This window comes from Stegostoma tigrinum, chromosome 10 (assembly GCF_030684315.1).
Source record: "Stegostoma tigrinum isolate sSteTig4 chromosome 10, sSteTig4.hap1, whole genome shotgun sequence".
Taxonomy (NCBI): domain Eukaryota; kingdom Metazoa; phylum Chordata; class Chondrichthyes; order Orectolobiformes; family Stegostomatidae; genus Stegostoma; species Stegostoma tigrinum.
The window spans coordinates 72,908,309-72,926,284 of record NC_081363.1 but is presented as its reverse complement, the minus strand read 5'-3'; the positions used below and the strand labels follow the sequence as shown (position 1 = coordinate 72,926,284).

The following is a 17,976-nucleotide window of genomic DNA, read 5'->3' as shown; positions in this document are numbered from 1 at the left end:
GTAGATCGAATAGTGAATGTGTTTGGTATGCTTGCCTCTATTGGTCAGTGCATTGAGTAGAGGAGTCAGGAGGTCATGTTGTGGCTGTACAGGACATTGTTTAGCCCACAATTTGCATAACGTATTCAATTCTGGTCTCCCTGCTTTAGGAAAGATATTATGAAACTTGAAAGGGTTCAGAAAATTTTTAAAAGATTGTTGCCAGTGTTGGAGGGTTTGAACCTCAGAGAGAGGGTGAATAGGCTGTGGCTATTTTCCGAGGAGTGTGGGAGGCTGAGGTGACCTTATGGAGGTTTATAAAATCATGAGAAGCATTGATTGGGTAATTAGACAAGGTCTCTTCCCCAGGGTGCTGGAATCCAATACTAGAGGGCATAGGTTTAAGTTGACAGGGGAAAGATTTAAATGGGACCTAACAGGCAACAATTTTCACACAGAGGGTGTTGCATGTGCGGATTGAGCTTTCAAAACAAGTGTTGGAGGCTGGTACAATTACAAAATTTAACAGGCATCTCGATGGATGTGTGCATAGGAAGAGTTTAGAGGGATATGGGCCAAATGCTGGCAAATGCGACTAGGTTTACTTAGGATATCTGGTTGGCATGGAAGAGTTAGACCGAAGGACCTGTTTGTGTTGTACAATTTGTTGACTCTTTTGACTTTTTACACAAATTAAGTGCTCTAAAATGACAGTGTAAACATCCATTATAAAAAATATTTGAATAAGTGCCACTTTGGGAAGAAAAGAAAATCATTAAAAAGGCGTTTTTCGAGTAATTTATTTGCCTGACAGTCATTTTTTTCTGGTGTGCATCAATTGTGGCAGTCAGGTTATCTTAAATGAGTAAACTTTGCCCCAGGCAAATATCTTTCAATCACAGGTCGGAGCAAATTACTGCAGATGCTAGAATCTGTACTGAAGATGACGGATGCTGGAGATCACAGCGGGTCAGGCAGCATCCATCGAGAGACAGCAAGCTAACTTTTTGAGTCTAGTCCAGCATTTGGTTGTTTTCATCCCTAAGTTACAGCCATCCAGCCTTATTCTACACTGATGGCAATGTAAAGGCGATAGTGTATCTACTAGTCCCATCAAATTGCCAACAAGCAGGCCAGATTAAAATTGCCCCCACGGAGCATGGCTGTGCGCAGAAGGTCAGCTGAAATCTCTCGATAAACATTACTTTGACCTACGCTTGTTCCACAGTCTCCTCAGGAGCACGGTTGGGCAGGGGTTTAACTGCTGTTGCAGTGCGGTTTCTGCACTTATTAAACACACGAGGCCATCCACTTTCATTTCAAATGCAAACTTTTCGGGAGAGTGAAACATATTAAGGGTGATTTCTGTCTCCATCCTGCTAAGCAGGAGAATCCCACCATGCATCTGAGTGTCAAACATGTTGCCAAGCTCTGACTGACTGAAATCTCCAGCAGTCACCCCCCTCAATCTCCACACAAGCTCGCACACCACCCCTGTGCTCCCATCTCACAACTGCACGAGTGGTGGGAAAAAGATTCCTTCCACAGCGTTTGCTTTGGCCGATAGGGTGCACACAGTGGAGTGCGGATATTATTGTCCTCCTTCTCAGGCCTGACTCCCCAAGCCTGCATTGCTGGATGAGAGCTCTCCATCTCTGTCCTCAGTCTGACACTGCCCGCACCCTTTCCACTCCTCCACCGTTGGGCACAGTGCTGGGAACGGAATGTCTCCTCAGGCTCGGTTACTCCATGTCAGGACAGGAAAAGGCAGCGCGGTCAAACAGGCACAATGCACCAATGAGTACAAGAAGGAATTCTCCGCAGGAAGCAACAAACAAAACCGTGGCTCACACAACCTGTTTGTCTCAACCGACCAGCGGGTTTAGCACTGTCCCTCTTGTTGTTTGCTCGAGAAAGCAGCATTAAGTCATTTTTGTTTTTCCCCAGTGCACTGTATGTCCATGAATCCCTTCCAACAAACAAATCTTGTGTAGGTAAACAGGCGAAGTAAGTGTGGTGAGCCCGACAGAAACACCCATTGTAGAGCATCGCACCCACACACAAGAAAAAATCCCGTGCGTGCAATGTAACATCGTGTCAGTTACGAGCCTCAGGCATTTTAACAGTTCCTATTCCAACCGCAGCTGCACTTCGCACAGAGCTAGCACGCCTCTGAAAAAGTTGAGAAAAGTAATGCTTGATATGTGACTGTGTAGCCTGGCAATGATAGATAATCGACACTGGAGTGAGCCAGAGCACCCCTTCCCTCCCGCATGTGTTAACGTCGATGGACCGCTTTAATGTCTCACCATTCCCTGTTTTGCATTCTGGCACCTGAGCGTACACGATACCAAGGAGGGCTGTCGTTGCACAGTGGTTGGTGTTCCTACCACTGAGCCAACAGCCACAAGTTCACGTCCCACTTTCCCCGGAGATCTGAACAGGTAAGTTAAAAATGCCCACCCTAGCCCTTACAGCACGTTCTGATGATATAAATCAATAACGAATCAACACATTTAACAACATAAAGTGATCAATTGTACAAGCTATTCAGTAGTTTTATTAGAGAAAAGCTTCCATTTATATAGCACCTTCCACAGCCAAAGCATTTCACAGTCAATAATGTACTTGGTGAAGTGTGATCATTGTATACAGTAGAGTAACATAAGCATGTGAGCAAGGAGCAAAAATAGGCCATTCAGCCTTTGGAGTCTGTTCTGTCATTCAGAATGATGAAGGCTGATCTGATTTTAGCCTGGGCTCTCCATTCCTGCAGATCTACAATATTCTTTCGGCCCCTTGGTAATGAACATCCTCGATACCTCTGCCTTAAAATTATCAAAAATGTATATATCCAGTGTCTTTTGGAGTAAAGGAATTCCAAAAACACCTAATCCTTGGAGAAAAAAAATGTTTCCTCAGAAATGGGTGAGCCCTTGTTTTTAAACTATGGTGCCTAGTTCTAGAATCTTCCACAAAAGGAAACATCCTTTCTTCATCCACCCAGTCAAGACCCCTCAGGATCTTACACGCTTCAATTCAGTCACCTCTGACTCTTCTACACTCCTGGGGATAGAGGCCTAACCTACAGGTCTAGCCTTTCATAATCAGGTAATCTGCACATTCCAGGTTATTAGCCTAGCACAGCTTCTCTGAACTGCTTCCAATGCTTTTTAACATCGTTCAGTTCCTCCAGAGGGAGCTGCACAGAAAGATCCCATGAACTGCAATGACGCGGATGGCCTGTTTTTTTTATAATAAACATTGGCCTGAATACTAGGATACTCCCCAGTTCTGTCTCAAATGGAGTCGCAGGATATTTCACATCCATCTAAAATGGCAGACAAGGCCCCAGTCTGGTGTCTCACACAATGGGTGGTGTGTCAGATAGTGCAGTACTTCCTCAATGCTGCAATGAAGGGTCAGCAAAGTGTATGTGCCCAAGTGAGGCTTGAACCCACAATTCAGCAGGTAGGGTGTGACCACTGCACATTGTTCTCCTACGGCACACAGTGTATTAAAACCTAGTAGGAGTCTAACCGGTTGCATTGGGTTGACACAACCTCATTTCACTTTATATGATATAATCATCCCACAGACCATCAAGTCACAATATAAATCAGAGAAAGATTAAAGAGCCATATGACCTACTCCCGATACTAGGTAAAGTGGTGCCAAATTCTTTGAATATGGCTTACTATAGATGGAATGAAGCCACTGATATAATTCCATTCATATGCACTGAAACAGAGGTGTGTTATGGAGCATACTTCCAGCTATGTCTTAACATCCCCTAAACTACATCACGTGCCACTACTTTGTCTCAAACTTCAGTTCAGCTGTCACCGCTCTGGCATTCTGCACTGGTCTCGGGCTCCATAACGTCAAAGTCGATCAAAACCCTCCATACATTGATTTACTTAAGCATTACTCATGCCCCAGTTAATCCATACTAGCTTCCAATCTTCCAATGCATGCAATTCAAAATCATGGTCCTACTGTGTGTCACTCCATAGCCTTGTCCCTCTCTCTGCAATCTATTCCAGCCTACCAAACCTCCCAAATGCACCGACTCCAGCTCTCTGGGTATCCACTAGCATCAAATCACCAGTGACAACAGAGCTTTCAATTATCTGGTCAGAAAACTGAAATGTTGTCCTTGAACCTCCGTTTCTCAGCACCTCTTGCTTTATCTTTGAAAGCTTTTTCCAGTCCCAACTCTGTGACCAAAGCTGAGTCAATCTTCCTCACCTTTTCTCCTGGCTGAACATTTCCTTAAGGCACTTTATGAATGCATATCAGCCTGATAAACTTTAGTCCTGAAACCAGGCGTGACCCTTAATGTTCATAGTGGGAACATTGCAGCGATGGTCGTGAGAAGGTCACATGTCTGGCAAATTGAAGTGTTACCTTGTAACTGGTACTCTGTAATACTGAAATGCTGTATTAAAACCCGAAGAACAAGCAAAATAGAGGTAAGAATGGGCTGTTCGGCATGTCGAGCCTGCCCTGCTGTCGAGCTGATCTTCCACCTCTACTTATCAGCACTCTCCCCATGTCCCTTGATTCTCTAAAGAATTAAAACTCTATCGATCACAGTCTTAAATATATTCAATGAAGGTCTATCCAGATCCACTGGGTTTGACAATTCTGAAGGTTCACAACCCAGTAAGTGAAGAATTTTCTCCTAATCTCAGTCCTAAATAATTAACCCCCTTATCCTGGGACTGCATTCTAGATTCCCCAGCCAAGGGAAAGTACCTTTCAGTATATACCCTGTCAAATTTCTTCAGAATCTTGTATGTTTCAAGGAGGTCACCTTTTATTATTTTGAACCCCAGGGTGTATAAGCCCAATTTATTCAATCTCCCATTACTCACCCCTCCAAGGAACAAATCCAGTAAATCTTCACTGTACTACCTCCAATGCAAGTGTATCTTTACTTAAAAAAGACGAAAAATGGTCACAGAACTCCACGGGCAGTCTCACCAAAGCTCTCTACAATTGTAACACCTAATTCTTGTACTCCAACCCCTTGCAACATGCCACTTAACTTTCTTGTAATTTGTTGTGCCTAACTCTCTAAGTTCCTTACACAAGTACACCTAAATGTCTCCAAACATTGAAATTTAGAGGTTTAATGCCTTTTATTTAAAAATCTGCCTTTCATAACATTTCCCCATGTTATACTCTATTAATAAACAAAGCTGACAAAAAGTGATATGTGCCAAGTGGTTTTTGGGACAAAATTTCATACACTATTACCAGCAGTCTGGTTTAACTTCCAGTTTCCAGACCATTCCCACAAATCTACTTCCCCTCAACTATGGGAATGAGGTGGGGGGCAGACTCATGAATAAGAATCACCAGGGCTGCTACGAGTCCAAAGATGCTGAATTAGGCTTCAGACCCACCTGTTTCCTCAAAGCAATTTATCAAACAGGCCTCCAGCGATAGATGCGCCATCTTTGAATTCTGTGTCATCATCAGCCTGCAACACCAGCAACACCCACACAAGGGGTAAGGTTCATCAGCTGAAGTGGGCATGCCATGTTGTGCCATCCCTGGCATGGGTGCCTACCCAGAAAATGGAAAAGGTCTTTATCCCAAAGATTTTGGCACTCCATATCCAGCCTCAAAAACTGTGCAGAGCTATTTCAGGCTATCATCTCTGATAATAGTTTGTCATATGGTAGCACAGAACTTGAGTGTCGCTGAAAGCTTGAAGCTTTTCATTCTGCACTCATCAGGACAATTCACAAGATTACCAATTTAAGAGGGAAACCAACATTTATACTCTCTGAGAGGGGAGGGCTGATTGATAGGAGTATTGCCTTGGAGACTGCAGCAATTCTTGGCAATTGTCGTGATGAGTGCAGGACAAAAAACTTCCATGAAATTTATCTTTTTCAGCAAAAGTCAAAAACTGTTTCTGTCAAGTAACTTGCAAGAGTACTCCTGGAACCTTACTCCATTTGAGTGTGAAATTTGATGGCGCTGTCCTACAAAGATCATCATTAACATTGCACATCCTGGAGCTAATTATTTACTAAAGCTGACAGAATAATTTTGGCCTGTGTAAGTTAGTGGGGATTGGACATCAACTGTTCAGTGCAGTGGACCTCTTTCAACAAATTCTTTTTATAATATGGCGATGAAAAACACAGTGCCTTTTGGGCAAGTGGGAATCTTGGCAACGCTTGAGCAATGTTGCACAACATTGTCCTGTTCACAGCTGGACTAACCATTGACATTTCTCCTGCTTCAGAGATCCAGCAACTGCTTGGCAAGAGTCAAAATAACATTATTGCAAGCAGTTTCCTAATGGTTTGCAAGCTCAGTTGGTAGCTATCTCACCACTGGTTGAAAAGATTGTGGATTCAAATCCTGCTTGAGAAACATGAACATGAAATTACGGTCAACACCCTGGGAGCTGCTCAGTGACCTTTTGAATATAAGGATACACTCAGACCCCATCTGTCAACTTTGGTGGGTAAGAAAGATAAAATATCTCTTCTGCAAGAGGAGCGGGGTTTTTTTTTCCTCTGGACTCTATTGGCTAATACCTATTCTGTGACCAACACTTAAAAAATATTATGTGGTCAAGTTGTTTCATTGACCCGTAGGGATCCGCTGTGTTGGCATTCATCCACCATTAAAGCAGTTATTACACTTTGAAATATTTCATCAGTTATTCTTCATGTCATCCTGAAATATGAAATGCAGAGGCAAATGTTTCATTTTTTCTAAAAGTCCACTCACAAAGGGATATCTCGCAAGAGAAGGGTCTAGGCCCGAAACATCAGCCTTCCTGCTCCTCTGATGCTGCTTGAAATGCAGGTAATGTCTGAACACTGAGCTTTGAAATCTGCCATGGAAGCTGGTGGAACTTGAATTTATTTTTGTTTTAATTTGGAGTTAAGAATCAAATGGTGACAGTCAATCTGTTGGCAATTGTTGGGGGGAAGCGTATCTTGTTTACTAATGTCCTTTAGGGTCTTCCATCCTTACCCAATCTGGCTTGTATGTGACTCCAGACCCACAGCAATACGGCAGACTTTTAATTACTGTCGGCACTATTAGGGATGGTGGACTAACCAGTCATACCCACATCTTGGAAAGAAATAAAAAATATTCTCACCCACTCACTTGAGCGAGCAAGCAAATATTTTTGTTCCAAGGTATTTATGTTATAAACATTTTCCCACAATCTCCTGTGTGTGGGAAACATGTTGGGCTGGACAATGTTCACACTTCATTCATAAAGGTTAATTGCATAGTTTAATTCTAGATCATTCCAGTGAAATGCTGAAAGGCTTGAGAGAACTCTTTGCTCTCCTGAACCCAGACAACTGTGAACGACAGCTTAGAGAGAGGGTATTCTGTTGTGTCTGCTTTCGACTTAGATTCCAGCTTAGCCTTTCCCTGTGAAATGTAATCTTTTGCAACTGAAAAGAAAGTGATTAAAACAAAGAGGCTGAATTAGAAAGCAAGGGCAACTGGCAGGAACACAGCACAATCTTCAAGGTCTCTAATATAATTACTGGAAGTGACACACTCTTCAGCCAAGCATCTGAAAATCTACAGTCCCTTTTGAAAAATCTGTTGTTATTTTTAACCTGTTAGACTTCAACTCATCTGGAAATTCTGTTTGCTTCTGAATTTAATAAGAGAGAAATATCATTCATCTGGAAGCCTTGTGTTTTATACATCAGCTTGCTGGTTTTTGTACTGTGTTCTTTTAACTCCTCTTACTGACTACTGCATCTAATCCTTTCACTGTTATATGCTCCAATGTTTCTGCAGTCTGCAAGGAAAATTTCTACATCGTTACATGTTATTTCCTGTATAAATTCCATTATATTTCTTCATTACTACTACACAGAAAAAAATATTGTTAACGTTGAGCACAGACTAAGAACGCAAAAGATGTGTCTTGAAAAATTGAAATCAATACTGATTTTTATTTTGCAATTTTGTGGTGAATAAATTAATTTTCATCTTCAGATGCATTACCGATCAATAAAAAGAATCAAGTTATTGTTGCACTGCTGTGTGACAAGCTAAAAGCAGCATAATTGCTAAGAAGGCTCCCTCACGCACACTGACGCCATCGCTTAATATTTTATCAACAACTCCAGTGTGGACAGAAGCAACATTTTACAGCCCAGACACACAAAATTGAATATTATGTTTGTCACAAGTAATTACAAAATAACTTTTGATATAAGGAAAAAGTACCTATAAAAGTCTCCTTGTACAAATTCAAATTGATTTGATTTAATATTGTTTGCCATTTCAGTAAACCATCTTGCCTCCACTCTAATATTTCTGCTTGGAGCCTGCTACAATTCTCCAATAAAGCTAAATTCAACAATGCCTCATTACATCAATTGTTACGGTGCAGAAGAATGAAATTCTGTCTATCACACTTGCACTGGCTCTATTTATTACCTTCTGCCAATCTTCTGCCTTCTCCCCATATCTCTGCACAACATTACTAGCCATATATCCATCCAATACTCTCTTGAATTCCTAAACTGAATCTGCCTCCACCACATTTCCAGGCAGCGTATTCCATACCCTAAGTACTTGCCCCTCCCTCACATCATCCTCGTTTGGTTTGCACGCTTGTTTCATTTTAAATCTGTGTTCTCTCATTCTCTATTCTTTTACAAGCAGGAACAGCTTCTCCCGGCCTACTCTGTCCAATCTACTCATGACTTTGAAGGCCTCTATCAAATCTCTTCTCGGCTTTCTTCTCTCCAAGGAGAAAGGTCTCAACTTCTTCAATTTATCCCTGTAGCTGAAGTCCCTCATTCATGGAACCATTCTTGTAAATTACTGCAGCACTCTCTCCATTTGTATCTTTCTTATAATGTGGAGCCCACCGTCATACAAAACACTCCAGCTGAGGTCTAACTAGTTCAACAGCATCTCTTTGCTGTTGCACTTTATACCCCTATAAATAAAGATCAGAACACTGTATGCTTTTTAAATACTCTTTCCACTTGTTCTGCCACCAATGATCTGCGCACACATACACCCTATTATCCTGCACCCCCTTTAGAACTGAAGTCCCTATGTTGCATTATCTTTCAATGTTCTTCCAATCAGACTTCACATTTCTCTGCATTCAACATCATCTGACACCTAACTGCCCACTCCACCAAACTGTCAATGCCCTTTTAGAGCTGCTCACTTTCCTCCTCACAGTTTACAACTTTTCCACTTTCATTTTTCATTTCCCACATACGAAGACTTGATGTTGAGTTACACAACTACAAAGTATGACCTTGGTCCTCCATCTTCCTTACCTTCCCTCCACCCCCAACCACAGGTATGTCTTCCTTGTGCCACTGACGTTGCTGTCAACACAGCAGTACCGTTTTCCCTTTTGCACACCTTCATTTTACACTTCTAGCTCTCCTTTAACACCATTAGCATTCACTTTGTCTTTTGTTCTGTGTGCTTTTTTTTCATAACAATCTAATCCACTCACTCCTTCTCCCCTCCCCACCCATCAACAGTATAAAATCCACCACTTTTTAACTCTGTTCAGTTCCAAAGAAGTCATACTAGAATTGAGTTGCTCCAGCACTTTTTGTTTCAGATTCTCAGCATCCACAGTATTTTACTTTCATTCATTCATTCGAGCTGTCTCGATGTGCAAATTGATCAATTAACATTTGGCTTACCATTATATATGTTAACAAAATGACAATGAAGATGTGTCTATTTGAAAATGTTGCTGACCTACTTTTTTTCATTAGATTCCTAACAGTGGCTAGGATCTTATTTTGTTACTCATTCGTCTGATCTCGGCATCGTTAGCAAATCCAGCATTTGTTGTTCATTTCTCATTACTCATGGGAAGATGTTTATAAGCCAGTTGTTGAACCACTGCAGTCCATGTTGCATAGGTACACCACAGTTCTGGCGGGAAGGGAGTTCTGGGATTTGGCACACTGATAAAGCACTCATTCCCCTGCTCCCTTCATCCTTCTAGGTAGCAAAGATTTGCAGGCAATCAAGAAAGTTTGGCTGTGCATCTTCTATACAGTACATAACTGTGGCCACTGCGGTGAAGTTAGTGAATGTTGAAGGTGGCTGTCAATCAAATGGGCTGCTTTATCCTGCATAGTGTCCCCATTCTTAAGTGCTAATGGAGCCGCAAATGAAAATGAACAGCATTCTGTCACACTCCTGACTTGTGCCTCTGATGGTGGACAGGCTTTCAGGAGTCAAGACATGAGTTACTTGCCACAGAATCCTTAGCCTCTCACCTGCTCTTGTATATACAATATTTATAGGACTTCTGACCCACAGTAACTCACAGATCTTGAAACTGGGAGATTCAGCAATGGTAACACTGCTCCTTGTCATGGGGAGGAGATTAGCTTCTCTCTTGTTGGAGATGGTCATTGCCTGGCACCTGTGTAGCATAAATGTCACCTGCCATTTATTAGCTCAAGCCTCAATATTGTCCTGGACTTGCATTCAGGCACAGACCAGTTCGCTATCTCAGAAGTTAAGAATGGAGCCAAACGTGACACAATCATCAATAAAAATCCCCACTTTATAATGGAGGGAAAGTCATTGATGAAGTAAATGAAAATGACAATGCCCTCAGGAATGTTTGCATCAATGGCCTGCAGCTAAGGTCATTGGCCAGTGAATTGATCCTGGTTATTCTTTATAAAAACTCAGCTTTAACTCCTAAGATCTGCAAAAAGAACTCGCCATCCCACAAGGGGTTGCATAAAATGAGATTAAAAGGGTTTGTATGGTGCAGTGTAACTCTGGAGTGATACCCAACTTGCCTCACCTTTGAATTTGTGATGTTGCCCCGCATTGCTACAAAAAGGACTGGGATAAACATTAAAGACAATCTGAGCTCCCCTAGGAGCGCCGAATCAAAACCCAGAAAGCCACAGTGCTGATCGTTGGTCAAACCCCCATCTAAAGAAGTCGAACCCTTCATTTGGGAGAGAGTGAAAATACATGATACCGGGGCTTGATGAAGTGCAAGCGACTGTCAAGAACCCATAACTAAGGTGTAGGAAATGCATCTCTCAGTCTGGAGATTCCAGCTTAAAAACACATTGCAGAATCTTCCCTAGCGCCTCGAAAGAAAGCCCTCCTGTTACATCCGAATTCATTAAAGCGCTTTGCACAAGTTTGACAACAAAAAGGGCTCGCTTCAGTTTCCGGTGCGCTCCTTGTTGACCTGCAGGAACCGTCCCGGATAGAGCAGAATTGCACAGCCCAGTTGATCCAGGCAGATTACCATCCTGAAAATCTCAATTCCCAATCCCGCCGCCCAAATCATATTGCACCGGGACCTCCTGCATTTTGGGTACATTGAAGTTTAATTTCAAGCAAAATAAAACGTTGATGAGGACAGGACTTAATGGGTTAGTGACGTGTCCTTTTATAAAAGGTGGTTGCGCATTGTGCCATGACTTTAATACTACTCAGGATGGTGTGAAAGGTTAAGTGAGGAAGCCTTTCGCATTGCCTGGTGTGCAGGAGCCCCGCTGGGCTGCTCGCTGCCTGGGGAGGGTTGGGTGGAATTGTTATTTCCAAAAGCGATTTTATGAGACACTCTGCAAAGAAGGCGGAACGCCGGCGCATTACTTGGAGCAGCAGTTGAGTCGTCAAACCTGACTATTTGTAGGACACAGGTCAAAAAGAGGCCTTTAAAACCAGGAAGGTCTGTGAGGGCTTTTCCTATCGGCAGAGTCCTGCAACACCCTGTCCCAGATGCCAGGACATGCTGGTCATCTACCTGCACATTTCTGAGGTCATCTGCAATTGGCATCTCGTTAAGTACACCCCTTTCTCGTTCACAACAATGACAATCCCCAAAACAGGGGGCGAAAGACACAGAATACCACGGCCGTGTGTTCATTTTTATGCGGCTAACGTTGTTCAGGCAGAGAAAAATGCTGAAAATTGCAGCAATTCCTTTGTTGACGTTCATTGCCAAACTGAAGTCAATTTCACACAATCTCACCTCATTCCTTCTTCCCCATTTAATGAACGCAGCCCGAGCGCTTGAAATGAGATCCGCACTGACTTAAGGGAGGGAATCAGAGCCGCTTTAACACTCCCACAGCGCCAACAGCTCGGGGCGCAGTGGAAACCACAGCCGGTTATCGCTCCGATAAAAGTAGATAACAGGGAGCAGCTTTCATCAAACTATGCCCTGGTCACAGTTAGTATAAAGATACAACACACGCAAAAACTTCTACAGCTTCTGTTAGTTTTCCATCTTCGATCCGCCAGCATAATTGATACATAAAACGTATATTGGTGAGCTGCCTATGGTACGGCAGGTTTTAAATTGTTGCAAACCCACATTTCGAATTATTGCACATTCCTGCTCCCTATTGTGTGTGTGTGTGTGTGAGAGAGAGAGAGAGATTACTCAACAGGTGCCATAAAAGGGCAACCTGATAAAAAAATTGTAAAAAGTAATGGAATTTAAAAGCAAACAGAATCGAAATCAAAACAGAACGGAGAAAGGAAAATACAAGCTTTTGGGGATAAAAGGCTGGTTGAAACACTGTCAGAAGATGCTGCATAACGCACTTACCCGTGGTCCACTCGATCTCTGGGTACGGGACCCTGGCAGAACCAGATACAGCGGAATAAAGTGTAACAGGACGATAAGAGAAAACTTTCTGAACATTTTGTTTTGGAAAGAAAAAGCTCGCACAAGTCCTTCTGTACAATGTCAATCGGATTCCCACGCTCGGAATCCCTTGTTAGGGATCTAGACCCTGCCAGTGTTGGCGACTAGCTTTCTTCTGTTTTTTAAGCAGGTCAAAAATGTGTTAAAGCAACCACTCATCTGGTCGTTTCTCTCTCCCCCCACCCCCGAACAACATACAACACCCACCCCCGCCCCCCTCCCCCAACCACTCCACCCCCTGCAGTGAAATTTCTTAAATGTGCCCGCTCCTGGTAATAAAGCGTAGCAACTTGCATGCGGTTCCCGTTATAGTCAACTCCATCTCAACAGAACTGCAAAACTCCGTTGACTGACAGTTGTAGCTCACCTATCGGACAGGCCCTGGGCGGACCCGTCTCCAGCAATATAATTAAAGAGAGCCAATCGCCGTGTGGCTGGGCGAGATTTCGTCGCAATCGCCAAGGATAAATTGTGGCCAAAATACCAGCAAAAAAGATCCTTGTCAGATGCAAACTGAATCGGTGCCTCTTTGCGCTAACAACGCCACTTGCAGTTTAGACTCTGCGCTTTCAATTGCGAGAAGTTTTTTTGCGCTAACAGTGATTTCAACCTCTTTGTCAGCATGCAGTGCATTTTTTTTTAAATCGCTTCCAATAAAATTTAACCGAAAGGAAGCTTTCATGTGCCTTTGAGCGCCTTCTATCGTGCACTTCAATGGCTTGTTACTTTGGAACAATGTCAGGGATTATGAATAACGTTCACATATTGCTCGATGTCTGCAGGAGGAGGGTTATCTGAGGAAAACCTCCCCACCCCCCAGCTCTTGTTTCCCTTTTGCACAGATGTTGACAAACTATCTGTCCTTGTGTCTGGTGACCATTGGTTGATCTCGCTTTGCAGGTGTGATGGAGCGCAAAGGGGGTGGGGGCGAGTTTTAAAAAAAAAGGCTGCCTGCAAATTGCAACCAAAAGGTGTTTGTAAAGTCCCCGAGTGTGACGTTCAACAAGGTGCAGAATGTGCAATCCACTTTCTTTTAAAACCATAGAATCTTTGTAATTGCAATGATTTAATCTGTTTTTTTACTGCAGCGGATAGGAAAAAATGCGGTGAACCGCAGCTATTGGGAGATTTTTTGCAGTACAATTAAACTGGAGATTAACGATTGCTACGTGTTCCTTCAAGGAGTGAAGTTTTTGCTAGCAGAAGGGGGTGGCATCTAATGAACTGGGAGACTGCAATTTATCCCTACATACGGGATCAGGGAATGTTGTGAAGTGGAAGAGGGTTTATGTGTTAAATTCGCCCTCAAAATGGGTGGGTAGGGATAGTTCGATGTGTTTCGTGCTGTTAAATAAAGCGTCTGATTTCATTTGTAAACATTGTGTAACTTATTCCAGTTCAAATCGTTCCATCGCTGCCACAAAGTGGAACGGTTATAATGTTTCTTAGGAACTGGAGTACATGCAAGTGTATGTATAATGTCTATTGTAAAAACAATTCATTTGTTACACCTACCAATTTCCCCCCCAAACCAAACCTCTTGATCGTTCGTTTAAATAAAGACAATTTTAAAAAGCAAAATCTGAACACATTTCATACCGAGCAGTAGATAACGCGCACAAATCTAGCCGCTGTATTGTTTATCCCTAATGCAAAATATGCAAGAAAGAAATCTTGGCTGTATTCGTTGATCCGAAGTGTTCCCTCATAAATACATCACAGTGAGTGGACGGCTGCACATTACTTTTAGAAGAAAGCGTTTGATTTCCACCCACCCCCAATACTTATCCACGTTAGAGCAGTCAGGGTCTTCGCTTAAGGTTATGACCTTCCAACAAATTGGTAGCTTCTCCCGCTGGCGTTTTCCCCATGTCCCCGAGGGTGTAAGGGAAACGTTGAATCAGAGCTGCTTTGGCAGTGCAACATTAAAGTAATGTGAAATGTTGACTTTTTCAGCTGTCAAAACCTGTTGAGGGGTGGTTGGAGGGGATGGTGGCAGAAGCGCACATACTGTGCTCTCTGGACATTTTACAGAAAGGAGTTGACGATATTACCCCTCCCCCCCCCCCCCGTCCTCTCCGTTCCACATGTGGGAATGAATTTCCCCCGCGGGCAAACATATGGCTATTTGCCCCCATAGGATCTGCAGTAACTGTTGATGCAGGTGTATAAATAATACAAACAGCGAGGACCAAAGCGATCACTGGCCTCGACTTGCTGCAGGTTGAGGGCGGCACTTTCTCTCCCGGCTGCTTCACAGTTTAATCTGCAGCTCTATTTTAACTCTATATTTCACAGCCTGTTTGTGCTGCGTTTTCCCCGCTTTCTGGACAACTTTTCCCCTTGCAACACCACACCATCTGTTTTCAATTTAAGGTGCCACAAATTTTGTTTTATATTATTCGGTGTTGCCATGGCAATGTTTAATGACTTAGCCATTTTACACCTTCAGTATGTTTCTGTGCAGGATCTCAAAAGAAAAAAAAGTTTCCTTTTTTTCAAATCTATTTGCAGGAGCTCCTTTTAGATAAAAATGGGCCAATTATCTATCTGGTGTGAGTTGGACACTCCAATATTTACAATTTCTCCCTGTTGTTACTTTGCATCAAGCTCTGGATAATTCCGCCCCATTTCCACGTTAATATTGAAGTGCAGGATGACCCTTTAAAAAAAATTTAATAAAGCGTTACAAAACAAAGGCTTACTGCAATCCGCTGCACGATTAAAGGGAAACTCCTACACGATTCGGTGATTATGCTTCATTCCAGAGGTGCTTTACAAGGTGTCCCGCCGAATGCATAAATACCTGGCAATTCTTATTAAGGGATTTCAATATCACAGCCAATTTGGACTAAAGAGGCACTACTTGCCTTTTGTGCTGCAGGATATTCATTGCCACTATAAAGCAAATCCCACACGTTACGCGCAACTATTCTCTCTAAAGTGATATTTCTGTCACTTTGTAGCCCATAATCCAATTAAGACAGCTTCCCTAAAGACTTGTATATCTCTGAATTCTTGATTCTAGGATCGCATCATGTCTGCTTAAACCTACACTGGAGTTCAGTGACTTTAGACATTTGTTGGGGGGGGGGGTGTGGGGGAGAGACGGCGTGCTGTTGGAGATTGCATTCTGAGAGTTTGCGGCTAACAGAAGTGATGGAACTGGTCTTTAAAAAACCCTCCTCACCCGTTCAATTCTACACCAGAGGGGGCTGCCTTAATTCGCTTATTTTCAATTCCAGACGAATACGATTCGTTTAGAGGATGCTTAATCATTGTGGCTGAACAATCAGCAAAAAAAAGCAGCTTTCTTTCCGCTCCCCCACAATTTTGCAGAAAACATGAATGTTCGCCAAGACCCGACAGCAACGGTTCGGTGTTGACATAAATTAATCTGCGGAGCAGGTCATCGGTAAAAAGAAATAAGTGGAACTCGTGTGAAAGTTCCTGCCTCACAGGACAAGCGGTTACCCTTCCTCTGGCACACCTGCACCCCCTATTCTTCTCCAGTGTTTACACAAAGGCTTACTGCAATCCGCTGCACGATTAAAGGGAAACTCCTACACGATTCGGTGATTATGCTTCATTCCAGAGTTTACACTGTGTCATAGGAAATTAATTCTTTACTGTTCTGGTATTGATTGTCCTCGTAGTCCTGCTGCTGGACCCCATCCGGAGCTCTTGTGCAGGCTTAATTGAGCGTCCGAAGTTGCATTTAAAGCAATGTGTGTGTGTGAGGCTTTCATGGTATTTCTTGGCGGGGGGGGCGGGGAGGCGTGGGTATGGTGATTTACCCTGGCTGGCTTAGTGGTACAGGGCAGATCCGTCCACTCACTGAAGTCTACCAGCACAGCGCAGGCTGTTTGCAATGGTCGGGCAGATCCCCACATTCAGATTTCCCCCAGTCACATAGAGTTACCTTGTCTCTGAGACCACTCTCTGCTGTGAGTTTGCACAACTCTAACTTCCTTGCGTTTTTTCTGACTTTTAACCCAATCTGCGTACAACAAATTTGCAATTCCATTGAATGTATTATATAGGCAGGTTCTCAATCTCTCGGGTTAAAAAATATGCCCTCGCGCGCCCCCCCCCCACAAAAAAATGTAGAAGTAATCCGCGTTTCTTTTTGCTTCCATGCAATTGCAGTTTCCAGGTTACTTCAAGAAACGGGGTGAATTTGACTATAAAATTGTCAGTCGTAACATTGAAGGTGGAATTTATTTTCTTTTTGTTCCCAAGGTCCAGTCATTTTTATAGAGTTTAAGATTTGGGAAATCCAGCCCAGTAATTTGCCAGAAATTGATACCCCAGGTCTCAAAAATCTTTTGCTGTAATCTATTAATGAATAGTCTGCCATCAAAATCAGATCCTAACTCTAGGTTGGTAAAACCTTTTATTTCAAGAGGTGTTGGAGAGAAATAATTTACATTCACAAACTGTTTTAGAAACACCACAAAAGAGACAAAATAAAGGACACAATTCGAAAGAGAGTGCAAGGATAGAGGGAGATTTGTATTTGTGTGCACACTAACGGTGACGCAGGAGAATGAGAAAGCAGTCAACAAGGAAGATGAGAACCTGAGCTTCATCAATACGGGGCAAAGAGGGCAAAACAAGATAATGTTGACCTTTATAAAACACTGGAGCAGCTTCAACTGGAATATTGTCTCCAGTTCGGGGCACCGCACTTCAGAAAGGGTGCAGATAAGATTTGTGAGAGCAGTTGCAGGAATAAAGGACTTACATGGAGAGATTGGAGAATCTCGGCCTCTTTCCCTCATAAGATTTAGAGATGCTCCAAGTCATGTCGGGATTAAAATTAGTGGCATTGTAGACAGTGAAGAAGGTTTGCTAAGATCACAAAGGGACCTTGATCAAATGGGTCAATGGGCTGAGAAATGGCAGATGGAGTTCAATATAGATAAATGCATTTTGGAATAACAAACAAGGATAGGGCTTGTACAATTAATGGTAGGGCCTTGAGTAGTGCTATAGAACAGAGGGACCTAGGGGCACAGGTACATAATTCTTTAAAGTTTGCAGCCACATATAAACAGGGTGACTAAAAAGGCATTTGGCGCTTCCCTTCATTGGTCAGTCCTTTGAGTATAGGAGTCGGGACATTATGTTCAAGTTGTACAAAACATTTGTGAGGACTCTTCTGGAATACTGTGTCCAGTTCTGGTCATCCAGTTATAGGAAGTATATTATTAAGCTGGAGAATGCTCAGTAGAGATTTACCAGGATGTTGCCGGGTATGGAATGTTTGAGTTATGAAGATAAGCTGGTTAGGC

General features: G+C 42.8%; 1 protein-coding gene across 6 annotated transcripts in view; it reads right to left on the bottom strand.

Moving 5' to 3' along the window:
• Positions 1–12,851, bottom strand: part of smoc1 (SPARC related modular calcium binding 1) — a 226,136-nt gene extending 213,285 nt beyond the window's left edge. For all 6 annotated transcript variants that reach the window (XM_059649276.1, XM_059649277.1, XM_059649279.1 and 3 more), the window contains exon 1: positions 12,581–12,851. In XM_059649276.1, coding sequence (XP_059505259.1) covers positions 12,581–12,676 — 96 coding nt within the window. In that variant the 5' untranslated portion in view covers positions 12,677–12,851. The remainder of the gene's footprint in view (positions 1–12,580) is intronic.
• Positions 12,852–17,976: the final 5,125 nt, after the last annotated feature.